The sequence below is a fragment of the Xyrauchen texanus genome, chromosome 42 (assembly GCF_025860055.1).
Source record: "Xyrauchen texanus isolate HMW12.3.18 chromosome 42, RBS_HiC_50CHRs, whole genome shotgun sequence".
Classification (NCBI taxonomy): domain Eukaryota; kingdom Metazoa; phylum Chordata; class Actinopteri; order Cypriniformes; family Catostomidae; genus Xyrauchen; species Xyrauchen texanus.
Window position 1 is genome coordinate 1,701,660 of NC_068317.1, and position 27,255 is coordinate 1,728,914.

At 41.6% G+C, this 27,255-nt stretch overlaps 1 protein-coding gene across 1 annotated transcript in view; it reads left to right on the top strand.

Moving 5' to 3' along the window:
• Positions 1-27,255, top strand: part of ofcc1 (orofacial cleft 1 candidate 1) — a 239,258-nt gene that overhangs the window by 155,743 nt on the left and 56,260 nt on the right. The window contains exons 18-19 of the mRNA XM_052114721.1: positions 4,528-4,687; positions 14,532-14,639. Of these exons, the coding sequence (XP_051970681.1) occupies positions 4,528-4,687; positions 14,532-14,639 (268 nt within the window). The remainder of the gene's footprint in view (positions 1-4,527; positions 4,688-14,531; positions 14,640-27,255) is intronic.

Below are 27,255 nucleotides of genomic sequence, written 5' to 3' on the forward strand. Positions count from 1 at the left end.
GGAAAATGCATTTTTGCACTTTATCATTCAGCTTACCATAAAATCAAACGTTTGCTGTGGAACCACTGGTAAACATATTATGTGAAATAAGAGGAGAATGGTGACACTACAGAACAGAAGTGTGTATTGTACAGCAGTGAGCAGGGAATGAACAGCTCTCCTGCTCAACACGTGGTTGGTTGAGAGGTTTTCCGGCTGACAAGTTCATTGGTTGAGAGGTAGACTGATATGGGATCGAAGCCATTAACCCTCTGTCTTTGTCTGATGATATTTTGGGTAGTTTAAAATGGTTCTGTGTCTTAATTTTACATTTAATCAGTTTCTTTTAATAAAAGTTTGACAAGATAGCATCATTGAATGGCATATGCATCAGATGTTAATGGGGTAGTTCACTCTAAAATGAAAACTCTGCCAAAATGTGTAATGATTTGTCATTTGTAATATAAATGATAACAATTTTGAATTAACTGTCCTTTTTAAATCTTTATTTGGATGTGTTGTTTGCTTAACAAATAATCAAATCACTCTTGATATCTGCTCTGTTTATTGTGAATAGATTTCCATGAACAATATGACTTAATGTGTACATCACCCTCTGAGAAAATGGAAATTTTTGGATGGGAGCTAGATTTGTGTTGTCAGACTTTTGACTTTGAGCATACATTCTGGTTCACATTGCAGCTGATTCTGGCCCACTAAAGGAGCAAAAACACTTGGCTTTGAGGACACTCAAATATTTCATACAACGTAATGGACCAGGATATGATGTCACGTGGGAGGGTTTTGGTTTAGGTAAATATTACATCACAAATATAAAATAAAAGTATTTTGAACATTTTTAAATTAGGGCTATCAATCAAGTCATAGTTTTAATCAACTTAATTGCATGTCATGCCACTTAATCAAATTAATCGCAATTAATCACATACAATCATTATTTTCTGAGAGAGTCCCCAAAATAATGATAACTCATATCAATTCTGCATAATCTGTAAAATATGTATTAATATAATATGTAGGATAGGGCTGTCACGATTATGAAATTTGGCTGATGATTTTTTTGTCATACAAATAATTGCAATTATGATGATTAATTGTCTGTTCCCCATTTGTCACTCACTCGAAGTTGTGTTGATGGAGTGACACTGGAGGTCGCGCTTGGAGCCTCAAACATCTCTGATCTTTGTGAAAAGTGGTGCCCCTCGCCCAGAGCTTGGAGGCGTGGCTAGCGCTCTCCAACTCGTCACGATGGCTGGCCAGGACCATCTGACTCGGCTATGCAATTCAGTTGGCAAGGCGCCCCGCCCGGGATCAGCGGCATCTGCTTCACCTCGGTAAACCTGAAGGACGCATACTCCCATGTCTCGGTTTTACTTCGCCTCCGAATAAATTGCCATCCCTGAGTATTGGTTTAGGCTGTGAAACCACAGAGGATGACTTGTGTTTTAAGCCAATGAATATGCTCATAGAGTTATCATAGGCTTTGTCTGAATCCTAAGGTCTTGCTTCCCAGACAGTCAATGACTACACAGACAGCATTTTCGTTTGCACCTCTTAAAGAAAGCAATGCTCACAAGGCACCATAAAGTCACGCATAATGTATATGGCTTGAAGTTCAGTCATGAAACTCATGGTGCAAACTGTTATGTTTTTTTAATTTGTTATCTGTTAGCAATTTGGCTCGCTCACATGTGATGTTTTAAGCCAATCAGCTTTTATGGTGTAAGCTGATAGGTCCTTTGACATGTAATCAATCAACTTGCATACTCCCTCCCTCTCTCTCGCTCTCTGTCTAACATTTAAATTGCTATGTTTTGCAGGTAAGCCGGTTTCACTGCAGCGTGCTGTGAGAGGTTTTTATTTTTTGTTTTGGTTTGAAACCCTCCTCCTCCCCAGCATCACATGTCTAGATCTGCAACATGGGGATTGTGTGTATGTCTAATTGTGCAGCGGCATGTCCACATGCTAACACATTATTTATGTGTATGTTCTGGCAGTAGCAAGTTTTTGTAATTGCTCTGCAGTAGCAGCAGCAGAGCAGATCTAGTCAGCCAAGTTATATATACAAGCTGTGTCTCAAAACATTATCATAATTTTCAAAGTAAAGTTGATAAAAACCTATTTATTTTTTAAGGTTATGAAGAAATATTTGTTCTTCAGCCTGACCTAAAAAGTTAATTGAATACTCCTGACTATTTTTATTGTACAGTAAAAAAACAATATAATACACATTGTGTCCTTGAGCAAGGCACTTAACTCCAGGTTGCTCCGGGGGAATTATCCCTGTAATAAGTGCACTGTATGTCGCTTTGGATAAAAGCATCTGCCAAATGCATAAATGTAAATGTAATGGTGTTATGTGGTTGCTAAGGTGTTCTGAATTGTTGTCAGTGCATTGCTATGCAGTTGCTAGGGCATAGCTTGTTAGTAGGGTTTCATGTGTGGTTTTCAAGTGGTTGATTTCTGGTCTATGTCAAGTTTTTTAGCCCTAATCTTAATAGTGAAACCTTTTTTTTGCAAACTCTACTAAATATAGTTCATGTACACTTTGTTGAGAGACTGTGTTTTATTTGTAATGGTTTCTCAATTGTATGTATCATTTGTAAATAAAGCCCTCCAAAAAAGAAAACTGAAGCCTGGCAATATTGTGCATCTTGCTCATACATGAATGAGTTATCTTGATATATTCATGTGTGCATAGGTCATGTGTGAACATGCCTTAGCCAAGCAGACATCACTCACTTCTTTCCCCTGGTAGAGCAATGGATCATTACATTTCAAAAGCTCCTCTGCATCTCTACTTTTATATGTTGCGTTGGTAGACGTTAGCGTGTTCTGGAGCACTCATTACCCTTTGAGCAAGAAGAATCTCATCTTCACGGTGGGGGGTCAGGGAGTTTGAAGGGAAGCCAAGCTGTTTGTTTTCATGGCCATTGACTCATGCACTGAAAATGAGCGACGTCTGAGGTTCTGCCACCTAAACACTCAATCAATAACCACACGGCTGTGGTCATATGACTCAATACTTCCTCACCAGACAGACACTCAGTATTGGCTCAGCTTCAAAAATGTCTCTTAAGAACATCCGAATGTAGGTACTGTATGAAGATCTGAAGCAAATGCCTTCCCACAAAAACACGAGAAAACAAGCCTCCTACATGACCTTGTGTTTGTAGCATTCAGCATTACCCCATTTTCATTGATTCTCAAAGTTAGTCGCAGCACCTTCTCTGAAATACCGTAAGTGAGAACAGATGCTTTACTTCAGAGGTTTTAAACACACTAGAGGTTTGACTTTCACTCAGTTGCTCGAGCTGAATGTAGGAGTATGTTGGGGAGTAACAAAACATTTGTAATGCTACTAAATTAAATTTTTCTGTAGGGTGACTGTAGCTCAGTGACAGTAGCTTTCAGTCTAGATAACACTTTGTCAAAAGAAAGCTTGACTGTAGTTTAAGTTCTTTAGAGTTTGAGTAGTTTGTTGCTCAGGAAGCTACATTTTCAAAGTAGCTTCCCTAGCACTGGTAGAGAAGAAACTACCGGAATTAGTTAACAAAAGTGTCAAACCTTCTCAGTTATGCGGCCCTTATACCGTAGACCGGAGTCGCTTCTGTTGTGTGAGTTGACATTGAAGTGTCGGGCCTGCTTTTCTGCCGTGCTGAAGCTCATCAGAATTCCATTGTGTTGGAAAGGTCAGCCAAGCTGTACGTCACATGTTAACAACCTTGACAGCAAAATGACCAGGATGTGACAAGGTGGCATAAAACTGGTTTTGACTCCCGTGAAACTCTACAGCCAACACTTTACTTAGAGTGAAAGCTTTGCAAAAACACTTAAGAAAGACCCACACTTTTAGAGGAAATGTTGTTCCCTAAAAATTAGAATTTTGTCATAGCTTTTTTTCGATAGACCTTATTCTCGAAACATTGTTTTAATCTTGTAATGCCACAACTTTATTTTCATAATATTATGACTTTTATTCTCAAAATATTACTACTTTACTTTAAAAGGTTAGCTCACCTAAAATGAAAATTCCCTCATCATTTACTCACCCTCATGCCATCCCAGATGTGTGTGACTTTCTTCTGCAGAACAAAAATTAAGATTTTTAGAAGAATATTTCAGCTCTGTAGGTCCATACAACACAAGTGAATGGACTCCAGTGGATAAATAGTTCATGTCACGTGTCTTTAGGTGCCATTTTTTTTAATTGAACACAAGCACAAATGAGATATAAGATCTAGGATGGAGAAGAAGATATTTGATTAATAACATTTTAAATTTCAGTCTGTTTGTCATGCAAAGCTGTCATATGACTTGAAATATAGTGAACAACAAAAGTGGCTCAAAAATTTTTACTAACATCTCATGTTGTGTTTCGCAGATGAAAGAAAATTATATGCTGTCAGTAGACTTCTTACTGAACAGTTTGAAGTTGGTAGGGTCAGACCAGTTTATTCACAAATAAAGAGCATTGACACACACTCTGCTATTACAAAACTAAGCGTAAATCTTTCTATTTCACAGACTTCACAATGACGGGAGACTGTTAGACATCTACCAGCGTCTCCACTGCGCTGAGGGAGCGTTCTTCATTCCACATGACATGGAGGTCTCCAACCAGGAGCTCAATTACATTGTGAAGATGGCAGAGCAATGGAGAGGTTTCAATGGAGAGAGACGCAAGGTGAGTGTCAGGAAATTTCCATCATTACAGAGGTGCAGTGTTGAACTTCAGAGAGAAGAACATCTTGCATGAAGGTGAAGTACACTCACCTAAAGGATTATTAGGAACACCTGTTCAATTTCTCATTAATGCAATTATCTAATTAACCAATCACATGGCAGTTGCTTCAATGCATTTAGGGGTGTGGTCCTGGTCAAGACAATCTCCTGAACTCCAAACTGAATGTCAGAATGGGAAAGAAAGGTGATTTAAGCAATTTTGAGCGTGGCATGGTTGTTGGTGCCAGACGGGCCGGTTTGAGTATTTCACAATCTGCTCAGTTACTGGGATTTTCACGCACAACCATTTCTAGGGTTTACAAATAATGGTGTGAAAAGGGAAAAACATCCAGTATGCGGCAGTCCTGTGGGCGAAAATGCCTTGTTGATGCTAGAGGTCAGAGGAGAATGGGCCGACTTATTCAAGCTGATAGAAGAGCAACTTTGACTGAAATAACCACTCATTACAACCGAGGTATGCAGCAAAGCATTTGTGAAGCCACAACACGCACAACCTTGAGGCGGATGGGCTACAACAGCAGAAGACCCCACCGGTACCACTCATCTCCACTACAAATAGGAAAAAGAGGCTACAATTTGCAAGAGCTCACCAAAATTGGACAGTTGAAGACTGGAAAAATGTTGCCTGGTCTGATGAGTCTCGATTTCTGTTGAGACATTCAGATGGTAGAGTCAGAATTTGGCGTAAACAGAATGAGAACATGGATCCATCATGCCTTGTTACCACTGTGCAGGCTGGTGGTGGTGGTGTAATGGTGTGGGGGATGTTTTCTTGGCACACTTTAGGCCCCTTAGTGCCAATTGGGCATCGTTTAAATGCCACGGCCTACCTGAGCATTGTTTCTGACCATGTCCATCCCTTTATGGCCACCATGTACCCATCCTCTGATGGCTACTTCCAGCAGGATAATGCACCATGTCACAAAGCTCGAATCATTTCAAATTGGTTTCTTGAACATGACAATGAGTTCACTGTACTAAAATGGCCCCCACAGTCACCAGATCTCAACCCAATAGAGCATCTTTGGGATGTGGTGGAACGGGAGCTTCGTGCCCTGGATGTGCATCCCACAAATCTCCATCAACTGCAAGATGCTATCCTATCAATATGGGCCAACATTTCTAAAGAATGCTTTCAGCACCTTGTTGAATCAATGCCACGTAGAATTAAGGCAGTTCTGAAGGCGAAAGGGGGCCAAACACAGTATTAGTATGGTGTTCCTAATAATCCTTTAGGTGAGTGTAGATGCCACGGGCTGCATTGGCACTATGCATGACTGTTGCAATGCTCAGCTCAAGTCTCAGGCGTTTAATTGGATTAATGGTTGTTTTAAAGAAGATGTGCAAAATGGTTGTTGATACTAATCCATCAGATTGCCTCTGCAAAAGATTTCTCTCTGTCTGATGGCTCATATGATGCCTGCTAGCATTTATGATTAAGAGAGCCTTTGTGATGGTTTTCAGAAATGGACTGTCACATTGACTTTATGCTCAAGTGTTCACTGAGCTTTCTAATATGCATTATAATTAACACTGAAGAGAATAAAAGGATATAGCGATCTATTTAGTTACATTTCTGAATGCCAAAAATTTGTCACAGAGGTTTTTAGCTTGTCTAATTAGTAGGAGCTAATTATCCAAACAGGAATTGGGCTTGATTAATCCACAGAAATCAATTTCCAGCAATATTTCATTAAGAAGAAAGACCGCTCAATCAACAGAGACATGCATGAGGACACACGCTCAAACAAACGCATACACACACTGGGTTCACAACTTGGGTGGCAACTCCTTTTCTAGTGCTCTTGATGAAGAAATGTTGTCAAACAAGTCATTAAAAAGACATTGTGTGATTTCTAGCTCATATCTGAGATGTTTGCATGTCTTATAAGCTCATTATCTTTTCAGACCTTTGCAATGACCCCCTTTCTGTTTTCAATTCAAAAACTATAGCTACAGCTGTAGCAATATTAGTAATAAAGGTGCTACTAATTGGATGCAGTTGTGTAGATTGTAATTCAAACAACTGCTTCAGTTAGCCAACGCATTCACAGAATATGTCTTTTCCGCAAAGCCTTGGCCCAGAACTGCAGCTAGTCGTAGCCTCTTCTCTCATATTAGCCCTAATTTGCCGTTATTGAACTGATAAAATGCGAACACATTAAACACATTTGCCAGCATGATGAAAATTTAGGGTTATTGCATTTCACAATTTTTACATTATTCAGGCAGACGATTTTTCATTTAAATAACATGGGCTAGGGCCATTATTTCATAATTATTGTGGCAATTTCTCTATGAGAAAAGGGTCACTTTCCCAACTCAGCGAAGACATCCCTATTAAACTAATTTGCCTACATGCAAATTCTTTGTCATTTTTCCATCATTAACTATTTATCAATACGGCATAAAAAAATGTATATAGATGTTGGATGGGGAGCGAGCAGCTAGACAAAGCTGAAACTAATATTTTGCAACTCTAATGATTTTCTGCATCCTTAATTAGATCGAACGTGCTTGATATGATTAGGTCAGGATGTAGTAGTTTTCATTAAAAATAGATTTCAGAAACTATATTCCTAATGTTCCCTTAAAATTAAATAATGAATCTGGCACATTCCTTATTATGGACCCAATTAATATGGCAAAAAGAGGCATGATTTTTATAACAAGAGGCCATGAGACCCACATTAACAGAGAATGAAGGAGGAGGAGTGAGGGTACAAAACATTTAAAGGTACAGATAGAGCCATAGGACACTTGAAAACATTCCAAAGCACAGAACGTTTCGGCAGCTTGTGTGAATGCCGATGGTTAATACATGCATTGATCATTTCAAATGATTATTTCACTGTGTAAAAGTGGCATCTGCTTTTTCTTGGCATGAACTGGAAATGAGGGTTTCCAAACCCCTGGGGAAAGGTCTAGGTTACGTATGTAACCTCCGTTCCCCGATGGAGGGAACGAGACGTTGTGTCAGAGAAGCGACACTAGGGGTCTCTCTTGAGCGCCGATATTCACCTCTGGACTATGAAAAAAGGCCAATGAGAGTTGGCAACCAGTATTTGCATGTCCCGCCCCTGGACATACGGGTATTTAAGCGGCGCAAATACGGGAGTTCATTCAGGATTTTTCTGAGGAGCCGGAAATGGTCCGGCCACAACAGTGGCTCGGCTCAGCGAAGTGGCAGGGGAGACACAACCTCTCGTTCCCTCCATCGGGGAACGGGGGTTACATACGTAACCTAGACGTTCCCCTTCTGTTGCTCTCTCCACGTTGTGTCAGAGAAGCGACACTAGGGGTCCACTTATAAAAGTGCCATGCGCTGAGCCGTGTACGTGAACTGCTGATACAGGAGCGAGCAGGTATTCTTACGTGCAGGACGACCAAATGTATCAGGCTGCACGTACCCTTCCCCAATGCCCCATTTAAGCCATCAGGATTCCTTATCGTTACCCTGGAGGGGGGAACAAGGTGCTGGCCGCCAACCTGGGAACGGGCCAAGCCTGGCCGGGCCTCTTTTCTCTCTATGTTTCTCGCATAGAGCAACTAAGGCCGGGGCCCTTACACGCATTGAGGGAAGGGGGTCTTAGCCCTTATTCAGGGTGGAGAAGACCCTGCGGAGGCCACGCCTACCCGAAAGGAGAGTCAAGTTTAAGTGGCAAAACCATCAGAGGCCTGCTTAGGGCCTATGTGGAAAAGTCGGTGCGGTGGTGGATCCAGCCTCATGGAGGGGGGAACATACAGCACTGCAACCGAGGCAGCCATGACTGCCTAAGGGAAACACGGGAGTCAGCTCGCCAGAGGGGACAGAACCGTGGTGTTACACACAGGGGGATTCCGAAGGAGGCCTTACCTGTGGAGCACCTATACCAGTACAGGGTAGCTTGCGGTACCCGCAGTGGCTTGGGTCAGTGAGTTCTTCCGCTGAACTGCGACCCACGAGGGCTAGGGAGGAATCGACCAGTGTCCCAAACCTGAGATCTCCTGGGAATGAAGGCGCACTGTTTCCCCTGGTTAGGGGGAAGGGCGCTAGGTGCAAGCGATTCACCCGGTCAGATCGTGGGCATACCACCGAGTTCTACGGGCTCAGTACCTGAGAAAACACGGGACGATACTGACTCAACTCTGAGATTGTAGAATCTCGCAAAAGTGTTAGGTGTTGCCCAGCCCGCTGCTCTACAAATATCTGCTAGGGCAGTGCCCCTAGCCAGTGCCCATGAGGATGCAACACTCCTGGTGGAGTGAGCTCGGACCCGCAAGGGGGGGGGCACGGCCTGGGTGTGATAAGCCAGGGAAATGGCGTCGACAACCCAGTGGGCGAGTCTCTGCTTGGAGACAGCGTTCCCTTTCTGCTGTCCCCCAAAGCAGACGAAGAGCTGCTCAGAGCGTCTGGTGCTCTGTGTGTGGTCCAGATAAATACGTAAAGCACGTACTGGACACAGCAGTGAAAGGGCTGGGTCTGCCTCCTCCCGGGACAGCGCTTGCAGGTTCACCACCTGATCCCTGAAGGGCGTGGTAGGAACCTTAGGCACATAGCCCGGTCGCGGTCTTAGGATCACGAAAGTATCTGCCGGACCGAGCTCCAGGCAAGCGTCACTAACAGAGAACGCATGCAGGTCCCCGACCCTCTTGATGGAAGCGAGCGCGATCAGCAGGGCAGTCTTGAGAGAGAGGGCCCTGAGTCCAGCTGAGTCAAGCGGCTCGAAGGGGGGTCTCTGGAGTCCCGTAAGGACGGCCGAGAGATCTCAGGAGGGGAACAGGTTAGGCCGGGAGGGAATTATCCTCCGGGCACCTTTTAGGAACCTGACGATTAAGTCGTGCTTACCAAGAGACTTGCCGTCTACCGTGTCGTGGTGGGCCGCGATAGCGGCGACATACACCTTGAGGGTGGAGGGGGACAGCCTCCTCTCCAGCCTCTCCTGAAGAAACACGAGCACTGACCTAACTGCGCACTTCTGTGGGTCTTCGGCTTGGGAAGAACACCAGTCGGCGAACAGACGCCACTTTAGAGCGTAGAGATGCCTGGTAGAGGGGGCTCTGGCTTGATTGATTGTATCTATGACGGTCGGTGATAGGCTGGCTAGATCTTCCACATCCCGTCCAAGGGCCAGACATGGAGGTTCCAGAGGTCTGGGTGCGGGTGCCAAAGCGTGCCCCGTCCCTGAGAAAGAAGGTCTTTCCTCAGGGGAATTCGCCAGGGAAGGGCTGTCGTGAGGAGCGTGAGGTCTGAAAACCAAGTCCGGGTAGGCCAGTAAGGGGCTACCAGAATGACTTGCTCCTCATCCTCCCTGACCTTGCATAGCACCTGTGCAAGAAGGCTCACTGGGGGGAATGCGTACTTGCGCAGCCCCGCAGGCCAGCTGTGTGCCAACGCGTGTGCCCCGAGGGGAGCCTCTGTCCGGGCATACCAGAGCGGGCAGTGGGAGGTTTCTTGGGAGGCAAACAGGTCTACCTGAGCCTTGCCGAACCGGTCCCAAATCAGCTGGACCGACTGGGGTTGAGCCTCCACTCTCCGCCAGGCAAGCTTTGTCTTGACAGCGCGTCCGCTAACACATTGAGGTTGCCGGGAATGTGAGTGGTGTGCAGTGACTTGAGTCGCTGCTGACTCCAAAAGAGGAGATGACGGGCGAGCTGTGACATGTGGAAGGAGCGTACTCCACCTTGGCGGTTTATGTAGGCTACGACCGTGGTGCTGTCTGTCCTGACTAGGACGTGTTTGTTCCGAATTAATGGGAGAAACTTCTGCAGGGCCAGAAAAACAGCCAGCAGCTCTAGGCAGTTGATGTGCCAGCACAGCGGGCCTCGGTTCCACCGGCCTGCAGCTGCACGCCCGTTGCATACGGCACCCCAACCCAATTTGGAGGCGTCGGTTGTGACCAGAACGCGTCGGGACACCTGCTGCAAGGGTACTCCTGCACTTAGAAAGCAGAGGTCTGTCCAGGGTTTGAAGGTTTGTCGGCAGGCAGAGGTAACTTTTATGTTGTGCGTGCCAGGATCATGGCGCCTGGCTTGAAGGAAGCGAGGCATTTCAGCACTGACTGAGCACGCTTGTTGGAGAGACGTGCTGTCATTGGGACTGAGTCTAACTCCAGACCGAGAAAAGAGATGCTCTGGACTGGGGAGAGCTTGCTCTTTTCCCAGTTGACCTGAAACCCCAAACGGCTGAGGTGGCTGAGCACCTGGTCTCTGTGTGCGCATAGTAACTCTCGGGAGTGGGCCAGTATGAGCAAGTCGTCAAGGTAATTGAGTATGCGTATGCCGGCTTCTCGGAGCGGGGCAAGAGCTGCCTCTGCGACTTTTGTGAAGACGTGAGGGGACAGAGACAGGCCGAAGGGGAGGACTTTGTACTGATACGCCTGGCCGTCGAACGCGAACCTTAGGAAGGGTCGATGTCGAGGGCGAATTGAGACGTGGAAGTACGCGTCCTTCAGGTCTACCGCTGCAAACCAATCTAGATGCCGGACGCCAGATAGAATTTGTTTCTGGGTGAGCATTTTGAACGGGAGTTTGGACAAGGTCCGATTGAAAACTCGCAGGTCCAAGATCGGTCGTAAGCCGCCGCCTTTCTTGGGTACAATGAAGTATGGGCTGTGGAAACCCTTCTTCGTTTCGGTTGGAGGGACAGGCTCTATCGCGTCCTGTAATAGAAGGGAGGCGATTTCTTCACGCAGGGAGTGGGCATGTTGGCCGTGTACTGCGGAAAAATGTACGCCCATGAAGGGGGGCGGAGACCTGGCAAACTGAATTGCGTAACCGAGTCGAATGGTCCAGTGCAGCCAGTGTGACGGGTTGGGCAGTGCAAGCCACGCCTCTAAACTCCGTGCTAGGGGCACCAAGGGGACGGGTTTTTTGGATGTACCCGGCGGGGCTTCGCAGCGGTGCGGAACAGGTAACACGGAGTCGGGAGGCAACGTGGCGTCCCGAGGCTCTGGTGCTGAGAATAAACTCAAAGCACTTACCTTGCTCCACGCATCCGGCAGGGGGCGGGTTCGTGACTGAGGAGGAGGTCTGATGTTGGCGTCCTCTGGACTCGTCTGAACCGGCCGGCCGGGGAACAGTCGTGGCGCTGAAGGTGGGGACACCGCGTCCATGGAGCCGGGACTGTTGAGGCCTGAAAGCAGAGTGCCGTGAGAACGGCATTTGCAGGCCATGTGCCCCAGAGACAAAGGAAATAGCTCTTTTATTGAGAATTTGGGTACCGCATCCCATGTTAGGGGGTGCGGCAAATGAAAAAACAAAGGATTCTCCTCCCGGCCCTCCACCGGGGGAAGGGAGCGGTCTTACCACCTCCGGAGCTAACGTCTTGGGCTCTGGGTGCGTTGTCTCAGGAGCGCCTGGGAGCCTTCCGGGTCCTCGAGGGGGTCCGTGAGACAGGGGGCGTGCGCTTCCCGCGGTTTGCTCGACGCTGGGGCTGAGAGCTGGGCCCGGGTTGAGGCGGAGCAGGAGCTTGCCTTCTGGCCGCGGGAGGACGCCCTCGGCGAGCAGACGGGGCATGGGCCGTGGCGACAGGCTTGCGGCGAGGCATGATGTGAGAGATGGCCTCCGTCTGCTTCTTCACCGTGGAGAACTGCTGGGCAAAGTCCTCGAAGGTGTCGCCGAAGAGGCCGAACTGGGAGACAGGGGCGTTGAGGAAGCGAGTCTTGTTGCCTTCACACATCTCGACCATGTTCAGCCACAGTTGACGTTCCTGGACCACTAGCGTGGCCATCGCCTGCCCGAGCGCTTGCGCTGTGACCTTCGTCGCTCTCAGGGCGAGGTCGGTCGCTGAGCGCAGTTCCTGCAGCGTGTCGGGATCAGGGCCACCCCCGTGTATGGTGCGTAGTGCCTTGGCTTGGTGGACCTGCAGGAGAGCCATGGCATGCAGGGCGGAAGCGGCGCATCCGGTGGCGCTGTAGGCCTTCGCTGTCTGCGAGGAGGTTGCTCTACAGGTCCGGGAAGGGAGTACGGGGCGACCTCGCCAGGTGGTAGTGGTACCGGGGCATAGATGGATCGCAACCGCCCTATCCATCTGGGGAATCACCTCATACCCATGGCGCGCTCCGCCTTCGAGGGTGGCGAGGGCGGACGAGCCTATGGCGATGTGACGAGTGGAGAGGGGTGCTCTCCACGAAGATGTCAGCTCGTCATGCACTTCCGGGAAAAACGGGACCGGGGGGGGCGAGGCTGTGAGCGGCGCTCAGACCCCAGGAACCAGTCATCCAGCCGTGATGGTTGTGGGGAGGATGGAAGGTTCCAATCCAAGCCCACGCTGTTGGCTGCCCGGGAAAGCATGTCAGTCATCTGTGCGTCAGCCTCAGCCTGGGCGTGCAGGCCCGAAAGCGGCAGCCCAGGGGAGTCCTCATCATCAGATAACACGCCCTCCGATGCCGCGGCGAGCTCATCTGCTTCCATCGCAAGAGGGTCGGCAGACTGGCTGTGAGGCGAGTCACCACTGCCTCGAGCACGGACGGGAATCAACGAGCGTGTCGGGTGCGGGTGGTCCGAGGGCGTACCGGCGAGCTGCACCGCTGCCATCCCCAAATTGCCTCCATCGCCAGCCGCATCGTCCTCAATCCCGTGGGAAGAAGGAGCGACACGGGGGGGCGGCTGGAGTGGCTTGCTCACGGTTGTAAGCAAGCCGCGACCGCAACGTTGTCATGGTCATGTTCTCGCTGTGAGAACATGAACCATCCACAAACGCAGCCTCGGTGTGATCGCTACCCAGACACACGAGACAGCGCCTGTGGCCGTCGGAAGCGGAGAGCACTCTACTGCATCCAGAAACAACACGGGCGGAAAGGCATCTTTATAAAGACGTGTCCTTAAAAGGACGTTCACGCCGTTGTGTTTTGCTCTTTTAGAGGAAATTACTCTTTTAAATAAAATCACTCTTTTAGGGAAAAAACTTGTGAGAGTTTTTGAATCTGCACTGTCGATGCGCCCAGGGGCAGGAATGCACAGCCGTGCAAACAGGAGAAAGCCGCTGTTGTGCGCCGTAGAATCCAACAGCATGCAGCAGAGGGATAGCAGGAAATCGGTGTGTACACGCAGCAGTTGCAGACATGACCATCGGCTCCGAAGAAATTTTCTGAATGAACTCCCGTATTTGCGCCGCTTAAATACCCGTATGTCCGGGGGCGGGACATGTGAATACTGGTTGCCAACTCTCATTGGCCTTTTTTCAAAGTCCAGAGGTGAATATCGGCGCTCGAGAGACCCCTAGTGTCGCTTCTCTGACACAACGTGGAGAGAGCGACAGAAGGGGAACTGACATTTACTATTAAACATTACTTAAAGGGGTCATGACATGAGAAACCAAATTTGCCTTGATCTTTTGGTATATAAGAGGTCTTTGTATCATTAAAACGTCCTGCAAGTTTAATATTTTAAGACGTCCTCCCCATTCTAAACGAATCATTTATTTAATCAAGCTCAAAATACAGCTCGTTCTGGATTCATGGTTAGAAGTGACGTGTCGGTTAGAAGTGACGTAACAGCGTTTGCATATGACCGCCTCCAGCACAAGATAACTACGCTTTAAGCGCAAGACAACTACGCTGATTTTGTATCGCCGTCGCCTCACAAGTGTTCAGTCGATGGACAGCGAGCTCTGACAGAGACTACTTGTGCACAGGAAAATTACGATGCCACACAGATGTGCTGTTCCTGGCTGTGGTCAAACAAAACCTCTGAATAAGCTGCCGAAAGATCCAGGCGTCAGGGAAAAATGGATGCAGTTTATTTTTTGAGGACGTCCCAGTCACGGCAGTGTTAACTTAAGCGTTTGTTCTGTACATTTTTAGGATGACTGTTTTGAGAACAAATCTCAATATGATGCTGGCTTTGCCAGAAAACTGTTGCTCAAAGATAAGTCCGTGCCGACTATTCTGGGAACAACGACGACGCAAACTGTAAGTAATCTATTTTAAACTTTAAACTACTTTTTAAAGCGCAATTTCATTCATTATGAATAATCACAGTGTTTTTACTTAGTTTACTTGCATATTGTTCTGGCTGGGAGCGTCAATAATTGATACATAGGCACTGACGTTAGCCAATCATAACAGTGGGCGTTAACACTGAGGTCTTAAATGGAAAACGCCCCCAAAACAGACTGTTTGAATCAGAGGATGAGAAACAGGGTGGGAAAAGGTCATAAATCACTAGATTTTAAAAGTTTTTCTTAAAAAAAAATATATTAATACTATAATTGCACCTAAGGGAACATAATAATACAATAAAAAAACCCATGTCATGACCCCTTTAATATAAATATAAAGATCTGTTTGTTTGGTTTAATGTCAGTGTTTAGTATAATTTGATATTCAAGTAATTGCAGCAGTGGTCTGCATTGTGACATGCTGTATCTAAAACAATTTTTAAGTCTGATATGATTAGCATTACTTTTTTAATTAATTTGTCAAAAAAAAAAAAATTTGATTTTAAATGGTAAAAGACTTTCTAAAAAAACACACTTCCCCTTATATATTCACATAATGTACATTACCTATTGTAATAGTAAAACAAACTTCTGAAGCGCCGGTAATTCATCAGTTATGTGTTTCTTCCCAAACATTAAAACAATAAAATAATCCACATTCAATATTTCTGCTAGTGGCAGGCTTTTATTGTTATCAAATCTGTATTTTTCATGGGGCGATCGTAAAAAGTAATCAGATTTTTTACTCTTCAATTAACATATTATAATATTATAACTTATTTTCTTCCAGGCCATGTGATAATCATTATTGCTTGTCTTTAAATATTACACTGTAACATTAGCACCACAGAGACCACTGATTTAAACAAATAAAAAATAGGCACATTTAAAGGAACACAATATGCTAGCTACATTAAGGATTTTAGTGTAAAGCTCTACATTTCTTTGCTGTGTTTTCTTAAATGTACTCTTTCATTTAGACACGTGTGTAATGTTAGCAGCCGTTCATTGGAAATATTTGTCAGTGATTACCAGCACATAGACTTTACGTTGTGCCTGCACTCCTGCAGTGTGTATTTCTAGCAAAGGGGCCTAAAGTCAAAGCGTGTGGATAATGAGCTCATTAATTATGTATAGCCAGCACTGCAGATGGACCTCATTAATTGTGTGCCGTCACCTTCTTGATTACTGTACCTGGAAGGGAGGTGCTAATGTGTGGCGCACTTAAGCAGGTAACGCAAACTGTTTTGTCACCGGCTGTGTGACAGTGACAGAGGAGTCCACCATCGCTGTAATCTTCGCCGTAATTCACCATAACGTTTCTCTAATGGCTGCTGATAGCCCCCGAGATGTTTTCGCTACTCAGTCGCATCAAGATTTGCGCTCTGTTGCACTATTTGTCTCCACATGTCTGCGTAATGTCTTCCATGGGCTGAATTTAGGGAACACCCAAGGTGCTTTGCAAAACAAGTGACGGGGGCCCAACCTGTCGCAGGAGGGAAAACACGATCTAATGACGAGCAGACTGCCGCCCACTTCCTGTGCACCCTCAGCACTCATCTCTCTGTCTCTCCATCTGTAATTATTACGTGGGAACTTTTCTCATGTTGTCACTTTAGTCCTTCTCTGACAACACATTCATCAGTGTGAACTCACTCCAAACTTTCTGACTTTGGTGAAAGGATGAGATACTGTCTCCATTAATATAACAAATAAATAAACATGAGAGCATTTACATTTATTCATTTGACAGGTGTTTTTATTCAATGTGACTTACAGTGAATTCAATCCATATATTTGATCTGTATATGGGTGAATCTCTTGAAACCTCTCAAGAAGATGTAGTCAAAGTTTATCTGAAAAACAAAAGGAAAATAAGTAAATATATTTTGTGTAAAGAAAGTATACAAGATTATATATATATATATATATATATATATATATATATATATATATATATATATATATATATATATTTTCAAGGTTTCAAGGTTTCAATACAAATTAAGCTCAGTCGATATTTTATAAATAATTGAATAATATTGATTACTACAACAAAAAAGAAAAAACAAATTGGACTCGTCCCTCTTGTCAAGTCAAGTCAATTTTATTTGTATAGCGCCTTTCATAACACACATCGTTTCAAAGCAGCTTTACAGAAGATCAGCATTAACAGACGATAAAACTGTAATGTCTATAAAGTCGATGAATCATCCTTGTGTAATTAGATAAAATACGATGCTTAATCGTGTTTAAAAATAATTAAATAATAGTTGTATTAATAACCCCAGTGAGCAAGCTGTAGGCGACTGTGGCAAGGAACACAAAACTCCATAAGATTTTGATTAATGGAGAAAAATAACTTTGGGAGAAACCAGACTCACTGTGGGGGCCAGTTCCCCCTCTGGCTAACATCATGAATATAATGTAAATATTACTTATGTATAGTTAAAATCATGGTTTAAAATTATTAAACTAAGTGTTAAGGGTCAGTGTTTAAACATCGATTGTGTTTGAACTGTAAGATAAATGACCAATGTCTTTGAAGTCCATCTTGATTAATTGCAGAAGTTCACATAGATGCAGTTGTCCTTGTTAATTGGCTGATGAAGACTTTTGTTGGCAATAGTTAGTCTATGCGTTCCATTTCAAGATTGTAGTCCATCAATAGACTGAGGTGATGCAGGTTGGAGTTGGCACCAGTTCATCCTCTGAAGTCCATCATAATAGACTGAAGTGATGTTTGGCTGGCACCGGTTGCATTTAGTCATCATCATTCAGCGACACATAGCAGTGGAGTCCAACACGAAGCAGGGATGGTGCTAGATCCAGCCGGTTCTGGTGACCTCAGGATAGGAGTCCCGAGGTTGAGACATGGAAACAAATCAAATAATATTAGCATATATGTCATTACATTTATTGCAGAGTTAGAGATCATAATCAATGTTTCTGGTTCCGGCAGACCCAACTAAAGCAGCCTAATTGTGGGCTGGAGGATAAATTAGGTGTATGCCTGGCTAAATAGATGAGTCTTTAGTCTAGACTTAAACTGAGAGAGTGTGTCTGCATCTCGAACAGTGTTAGGGAGACTATTCCATAGTTTAGGAGCCAAATATGAAAAGAATCTTCCTCCTTTTGTGGATTTTGATATTCTAGGAACTATTAACAGGCCAGAATTTTGCGATCTTAATGAACGTGTTGGAATATAGCGTGGTAGAAGATCACTTAAGTACTGCGGAGCTAGACCATTCAAAGCTTTGTATGTAGTTAACAGAATTTTTAAATTAATACGGAATTTAACAGGTAGCCAATGTAACGATGATAAAATGGGGCTAATATGATCATATTTCTTGGTTCTTGTTAGCACTCTGGCTGCTGCATTTTGAACCAATTGAATTTGATTTATTGATCTAGCTGGACACCCTCCCAGTAATGCATTACAATAATCTAGTCTTGAGGTCATAATTGCATGAATTAGTTTTTTGGCATTAGCAACAATAGAGCATGTGCCTTAATTTAGCAATATTTCTTAGGTGGAAGAATGCTGTTCTACAAACATTTATAATTTGATTTTCAAAGGACAGATTGGTATCAAATATAACACCTAAGTTCTTCGCTGTTGAAGATGATGTAACAGTACATCCATCTAGAGACAAATTATATTTTAGCGGCTTATTTTTAGAGTTTTTTGGTCCAATATTTAGTACGTCTGTTTTATCAGAATTGAGTAGAAGGAAATTTCTGGCCATCCAATATTTTATTTCATTGATACACTCTGCTAATTTAGAGAATTGTGATATCTCATCAGGTTTTGAAGAAATATAAAGTTGTGTATCGTCAGCATAGCAGTGGAAGCTTATTCCATGATTCCTGATAATATCTCCCAGGGGAAGCATATACAAAGAGAAAAGCAGAGGCCCTAAAACGGATCCCTGTGGCACTCCATATTTTATTTTTGTTTGGTTTGACAATTCCTCATTTACATAAACAAAATGGTAGTGGTCTGTTAAATATGACCTAAACCATGCTAATGCAACTCCACAAATTCCAACATAATTCTCCAGCCTATTCAAGAGAATGTCGTGATCTATCGTGTCGAATGCAGCACTAAGATCTAAAAGCACTAGAAGAGAAATGCAGCCCCGATCAGATGATAAGAGCAAGTCATTTGTAACTCCAATATGTGCAGTCTCTGTACTGTGATGAGGCCTAAATCCTGATTGAAATTCTTCATATATACTATTTCTTTGTAGAAATGAACATATTTGGGAGGATACTACCTTTTCTTGTATTTTTGACATAAACGGGAGATTTGAAATCGGTCTATAATTAGCAAGTTCTCCAGGATCAAGTTGTGGCTTGTTAATAAGCGGTTTGATAATTGCCATTTTAAAGTTTCTTGGGACATGTCCTAAGCATAGCGAGGAGTTAATGATATTAAGAAGAGGTTCTGAGATTACAGGAGATACCTCTTTTAAGAGCTTAGTTGGTATAGCATCTAACAAACAAGTTTCTTGTTCTTTAATAAGGTTACAAGGCACTTAAAATGGAAGTAAATTGGGCCAATTTTGTTGTTTTTAAAGGTAGATATGTGAACCAATTTTACAAATGGACCTACAATAATTCTTCAATTAGAATTATACTATTTGAGCTGTAAATTCTTTATATCTTAGTTTTTTTTCTATAGTTGTTTTAGGGTTTACTGTGTTACGTTGTCATGGCAATGAAGAAAAGGTTAGTAAGTGATTTTATCACACTAAAATCACATTAACAAGTATAATATTTATGTGTTGTGACTTTTTTTGAAACCACTTATATTTTAATATTTACAGATTGACCCCATTCACTTCCATTGTAATTGCCACACTGTAACCCAGATTTGAGCTTTTTTGGTAGCACTTTATAATAACATTCGTTAATGCATTAGGTAACATGAACAAACAATTACTGTAACAATATATTTTTGCACAACATTTATGAATCTTTGTTAATGTTAGTTAATAAAAATACAAATGTTCATTGTTAGTTCATGTTATTTCATAGTGTATTAGCTAATGTGAACTAATATGACTTTTGAATATAAAAATTAATTAGTTTACAGTATGTTTAAATTAACATGAAATAAGATTAATAATGCTGTAAACGTGTTGTTCATTGTTAGTTCATGTTCGTTATCTAATGTTAACAAATGGAACCTTATTTTAAAGTGTTACCGCTTTTTTTAAAGAAACTATTTTTGTGGTGATCAATATTATGCCACAACTGCTGCCGACTGAGCTTGACCTCTATTGAACCTGAAATATTTTTTTAAGTGAACTAGACATGTTTTTGTGGGATTCACCCATATAGATTCAATGGGAATTGAACCCATGACCTTGGAGTTGCTACTGTAGCACCATGTTTTGATATGTTGTTTTTGTTTGGATTTACAATATTTTATATTGACACTAAGTTCAGTTGCATGTACAATTGAATGCTTTTCCCCAAATTTGAAAGTTTTTGCACCTACAAAATTTCCTCTGCTGACTAGCGGTCCATGACAGTCAAAATCCGGACACAATGTCAGGCTACAATGGGCCTGAGAAAGCCCTGGAAAAACACCCCAAACAGGAAGATAAACATGAGGAATGAGGGGGCAAGCTGCTCAGAATCTGCCCTGATATGTAAAAGGGTCACCACAGGAAGGCACCTGCAGACCCCCCTCCCCCATTCCTCCCATCCCGTCAGGCACGCTGTTTGCTTGCATTAGCTCTGAGAGCTGCTTCTTCAATTGCAGGAGGCTATTAGTAGACAGTGCACAGAGGCTGCAGGGCCCCGGGGTACACGAGCCACACAACAGACCTCAATACGATATGACTGCAGAGGGGACATGCCTGCCATGCACAAAAGGTCAACGGCTTTTGCTGGGCAGCAAAGTGTGAAAGTGTTGCAGAAACACAATGCTGTGTCTCTCTCACAAAGAAGAGAGAGAGAGACAGAGAGAGCGTCTCGATTTGTTTGGACCATACAAGTCCATCACATTGTTGTTGGCTAATTTATTGCTTTGCGGCATTAAAGGGATAGTTCACACAAAAATGTTAAATATATCACAATTTTCTTACCCGCATGTTGTTCCAAACATTACTTTCCTTCTTTAGAACAAAAAATGGAGACATTTTGAAGAAATCCTGGCCACTCTTTTCCATTTAATGAAAGTGAATGGTGACTGTAATGTCTTAAAATCACGATGGGGACCTACACAATATTAGGCATGTGGTTTGTTTGAGTATATTTATTTTATTTTTAGCTTGACGGCCTCAGTCCCAATTCTCTTTAATTTTATGAAAAAGCATGACCAGGATATTTTTTTAAATCTCCTTTTGTGTTCCATGTAAGACAGAAAGTCACACAGGTTTCGAATTACATGAGGGTGAGTAGAATTTGACAGAATTTTCATATTTGGGTGAAGTATTCCTTTAGCAAAACACATTTTACATTTTTGGTTTGATCCTGTTTAAATTTGTGTTTTATTATGGTTCTGATGGATGGTTAATCAGTAAAAAACATTATCTTAAGGAGTGAGCAAGAGTTTGTTCGGTCACACGCACTGAAAAAATGGCTGTACCATGATTTTTTGTAAAGGACTTGTTTTCCACATACCGGGGCTGGATGTTGGTTGTATCAGAGATCAGGACATTTCTTTTAATTTTATCCGAACATATTGCATACGGTCAGCTGTCAAAACAATTGCAGCTGGGAGCTGTGAAATTGAGTCCACGTGTTTAAACTCATATATTGTAGATCCTGCAATCTCTCTCTTGCTGTCTCTCATAATGTATGACAGCGGAAACAAATTGGCTGGTCAGTAAGCCAGTGAACATTGCTTAAAGATGCAGTGCAACAGGGATTTGTGAGAATATCAGGTTTTCTATATAATTTGTTTCCTCAGTGACCAAACAAAATGAAATTGTTTTCAAGCAAACATTCTCAGCTGATTATGTCCACCAGCAGAGACTGAGAACACAGATGCTGCACTCTTTGTGCATTTAATTCCAAAGTTATAAAGATGATAATATTAAAAACTGTCTTGATTTGATGAATATTCTGTACTGAAATACTGACTATTAAAAGCATAATTCAGACTCTGAATTCTGATTGGATTAACCCTGTTCTAAAATAATTCTACTATAATTCTATAATTTAGGGATATTAAAGGGATAGTTCACACAAAAATGTAAAATATATCACAATTTTGTTACCCGCATGTTGTTCCAAACATTACTTTTCCTTTTCCATTTAATGAAAGTGAATGGGGACTGTAATGTTTTAAAGTCCTCAATGTGTGGTTAAATTGAATAATGATCAAATGTGGATCAAATTTAGGGGTCATATCATGAGGAATCAAATTTCCTTTGATCATTTGGCATATGTCACATTCTATAAAAATGATATAGTAATTAAACACTGGAAAAATGGTAACCTACAAATGTGCTCAACAATATTTTTTAAAATCACTGAATCAGCCTGAGTGCATTAGGTTACACCAACAAACTATTTCAAAGGATTAGAGCATAGCAATACGTGACAGTTGCAGGTAACTAATTGTGTTCTGAAAGTTACTCTAAAAAGAAACCCACTACAAATTGCTATTGACTTCTCCAAAATTGTAATCCGATTACTTTGATGATTATTTCAATAAAACAAATATCACATAACTAATTACTTTTAGTTTCTAATAATTTTTTCACAGAATTGTATTTTGTTTTACGCAATCAAATTCATGAATTAATGAAAATAATGTCTCAGTTTCTTCCTTGTTTTTTTTTTTTTACTTGTTAAGAGGCACAAAACCTTTAGCTTTAACAGAAACACAAAAAAGATTTACATATCATCATGTACATGTAATGTACTTAAAATAAACTGAATTGAAAGTCAGTAACTGTAATCTGATTATAAGAATTTAAAATGTAATTTTACTCTACTTTTTTATTTAAAAAGTTCTTAGATTACAGTAACACATTTGTAATCAGATTATTCTCTGACTATAAATACTAATTATTTAATAGACTACTAATACTTATATTAATATTTAATCCTTGAATAATACAAATAAAATCTGCCTTTTTATTTTTGTATTGTCGTACAATGTTGCTCCAAGCACCTAAAACAATACTGTTACATCTTTTTCATTTTTTTTATTAAAGAGCTCAATTTTATGCAAAATTATGATGATAATAATATATATATATATATATATATATATATATATATATATATATATATATATATATATATATATATACACTCACCTAAAGGATTATTAGGAACACCTGTTCAATTTCTCATTAATGCAATTATGTAATCAACCAATCACATGGCAGTTGCTTCAATGCATTTAGGGGTGTGGTACTGGTCAAGACAATCTCCTGAACTCCAAACTGAATGTCAGAATGGGAAAGAAAGGTGATTTAAGCAATTTTGAGCGTGGCATGGTTGTTGGTGCCAGACGGGCCGGTCTGAGTATTTCACAATCTGCTCAGTTACTGGGATTTTCACGCACAACCATTTCTAGGGTTTACAAAGAATGGTGTGAAAAGGGAAAAACATCCAGTATGCAGCAGTCCTGTGGGCGAAAATGCCTTGTTGATGCTAGAGGTCAGAGGAGAATGGGCCGACTGATTCAAGCTGATAGAAGAGCAACTTTGCCTGAAATAACCACTCCTTACAACCGAGGTATGCAGCAAAGCATTTGTGAAGCCACAACATGCACAACCTTGAGGCGGATGGGCTACAACAGCAGAAGACCCCACCGGGTACCACTCATCTCCACTACAAATAGGAAAAAGAGGCTACAATTTGCAAGAGCTCACCAAAATTGGACAGTTGAAAACTGCAAAAATGTTGCCTGGTCTGATGAGTCTCGATTTCTGTTGAGACATTCAGATGGTAGAGTCAGAATTTGGCGTAAACAGAATGAGAACATGGATCCATCATGCCTTGTTACCACTGTGCAGGCTGGTGGTGGTGGTGTAATGGTGTGGGGGATGTTTTCTTGGCACACTTTAGGCCCCTTAGTGCCAATTGGGCATCGTTTAAATGCCACGGCGTACCTGAGCATTGTTTCTGACCATGTCCATCCCTTTATGGCCACCATGTACCCGTCCTCTGATGGCTACTTCCAGCAGGATAATGCACCATGTCACAAAGCTCGAATCATTTCAAATTGGTTTCTTGAACATGACAATGAGTTCACTGTACTAAAATGGCCCCCACAGTCACCAGATCTCAACCCAATAGAGCATCTTTGGGATGTGGTGGAACGGGAGCTTCCTGCCTTGGATGTGCATCTCACAAATCTCCATCAACTGCAAGAAGCTATCCTATCAATATGGGCCAACATTTCTAAAGAATGCTTTCAGCACCTTGTTGAATCAATGCCACGTAGAATTAAGGCAGTTCTGAAGGCGAAAGGGGGTCAAACACAGTATTAGTATGGTGTTCCAAATAATCCTTTAGGTGAGTGATATATATATATATATATATATATATATATATATATATATATATATATATATATATATATATATATATATATATATAATGTATATTTATTTATTAATGCATAAACAGTTAACATTTAATATATAATGAAAACATAGTGTCATTATGATTGTTTTAAGTGAAGAATTTTTTTTTTCTTCTATTTACTAACATTGTAAGTGGACCTTAGGGAAAACATAATTAAAAAAGTGTGTGATATAACCCCTATAATGGATTTAATTGCCACATAGCTTGGCAACTGTAAAAGGCTTACAGTTATGGTAAGTATACAGTGTAATAAATATGCTGTATATAAAAAATTATATAGGGCTGCACAATAACTGTATAACAGTTAACAATCATGATAATTTAGCTCAATTTAATCATGATTATTCTGTCATTTGAATAGATTAGATACTGAATCTAACATGAATTTAATTGATTTTTACAGAGCTACACAATTATATATATACTGTTGCCACTGATTAGATATTGATTATAAAATAAACCTTTTTTTTTAAAAGGAAGCCTAATTATCTTATCAAGCCTTTTATTTTGAAGGAAGACGTGTGTTGTGTGTTGTTTCTGTGTGTTACCAGCAGAGGTGACAGACTTTGTGCTACTCCTCGCTCCACACAACCCCTGTGCTGTGGGGTTACTGTAGATTTGTTTACACACTTGTTATGGCCAGACATATTTGGAATTATGCAAATTTGCAACTGAAGTAAATCTGGAGTGCTTTAAATATAACGCTGTCAGCGCACGTTAGCAATGTGCATGACCCGAACACATGGCATGTCTGTTCTGTATGTTACATACATGATCAAGATGGAATTAATTTAATGTGCATCGAGCACAGAGCCACTCTAAGAATGCTATAACACTGTTTCATTATCTTCATGCGATACTCGTAAACATCTGCGGTTCTGTATTTTAGCGTGTGTTTGAAATTGAAACAATAGCTGTGTCTTGCTTGGAAGGCTGCTTGCTAGGTAGGACGTGTCCTTTGAAGGCAGCAGTACACTGAGCGTCCTCCTTTAAACAAGCCTCACTTAAACGAGACATCCTTCGTAGGATAAATGGAAGCATAATGTAACATGGTTGCTATTACATCAGACCATTCTTTAACAAGCACGAGCGCGTTGAGTGAGAAGGAAACAAAGTCGCTTTAGAAGGGAATGTATGAGGTAAAATTTTAGGAGAAATATACTAATGTAAAGAGAAAAGACAATAGATTTTACCGGTGTACTTTTAGTCTAATACTATATTTGAATTACATATATAATTATACATATTATATACTCTGCACCCATCTGCTGAGGTACTTCAACTTGGGAATTAACATTCCTTGCGTTTGAACATCATATTTTTTTAGACATTTCCGTTGAAGCAAAGAATTGTGGGTTGTGAGTGCCCACGAAGGATACACCTCTTGCATCCTCCGAATTCCCGTGAAAGGTCACATTAGAAGGCGGCATTCCAAGTGTCCTACTCGCTTTTCTGAAACTAGACAGCCTGGATGATGTATGCGGCCAACAAATGCGACCTCCGGAGGGCGCAGCCTTCTAAATGAGACCCAGCCAGTGAATGGTCAGTAGCGTACTTCTGAAGAGAGCGTGATTGGTCTACGAACTACGATAGAGCTTGTGATTTGGTCTATCATCCGTAGACACAGCCTATATTGAAAATGAACAATTAACAACTTTACCTGGCTGATCATTTCCATTTGCTAACTCACTAATATCACAGATGGTTATGCTTAACCGTGAGAGGCAGAAATCGTGATCGCGATTAAAATGCGATTAATTGTGTAGTCCTATAAAAATTATACATACATATGATGGAGTGCTGCATACAAGAGCTGCAGTGAAAAATATGAATAAATTACTTTTTGTTTCTGCAGCATTTAAATTTAACTTATGCAATTAATCTTTGTGAAAATACTGCATGTTATTGCACCCCTGCTAGTTTTTGATGCTCTTTTTTGTTTGCATTTTACTGCTGTCGTTGGTGCCTTATTTATTTCTATTTTTAGAAATGTATATTTCTAAATAGGAAAACAATTTCACCATACACAGAAAAGATCACATAATAGTACACAAATAAAACAAATAACCATTAATTTATGTAGGCTATATGGTAAAACAAGATAACATGTTAACGCGAACATTACTACACTCATATTTGCTACAATGCTTAACAGTTTATTGCATATTATGAGTTAGTTTATTAGTTAGAGTAATTATAATGTATTAACAATTTTCATAGTAGCCTAATAAAATGAACATTAATGACACCTATTAATTTAAATACATATTTAACATCAAGTTACCATACCATGGTTCTTAGCAGTGTACTCTACACCATGACAGCAAGACACTTGCCCTGATATACATTTTACATCAAGTTTATGTGGCACTTGTACACTTTTTACATATGTACTGTATATAAATGTAAATTCATTTTAGAGGTCAGGTGCATGTGGTTTTTTTATTTATGGGGGAGTCTTTCATAAATTCACAGTATACCAACTTCTTCAGACACTACTACACCACTTAAACTCACACAAAAATCTAAAGGTGACATTTCTTATTTCTTATAATTTTGTGTAATTGTTGTTAATAAGTACGTTTTACTATAGTAATATTGTAGTAGAAATTGTGGTTAATTTTGTGGTAATTATGGTTTAACTAAATCCCATTATAGTTTTTGTAGAGAACTTTAAGAAATGAATATAACGTTTAAAGGGTAAACAAAACAGTAGTCTAATAATTTTCTGTTTAGGCTCACAAATGTAAAAAATATTATTACTATAATAATAATAATAATAATAATGACTTGAATTACGACTACAAATAATATTTTAAATTATAAATTTTATCCCATGAAATTGCAAAAAAAATCTATTTAATAGAAGTATCGGTATTGGTATCGGTTTTCGACTATATTGGATTTGAAATGATTGTTTCAGATCTAAAAGAAAATAAGTTATATCGTCCATCCCTAGTTCTGAGCTCAGTGAGTAACGGTTCCAGTAGCATTTCCACTTGAACAGGGGTTGGTGCAAA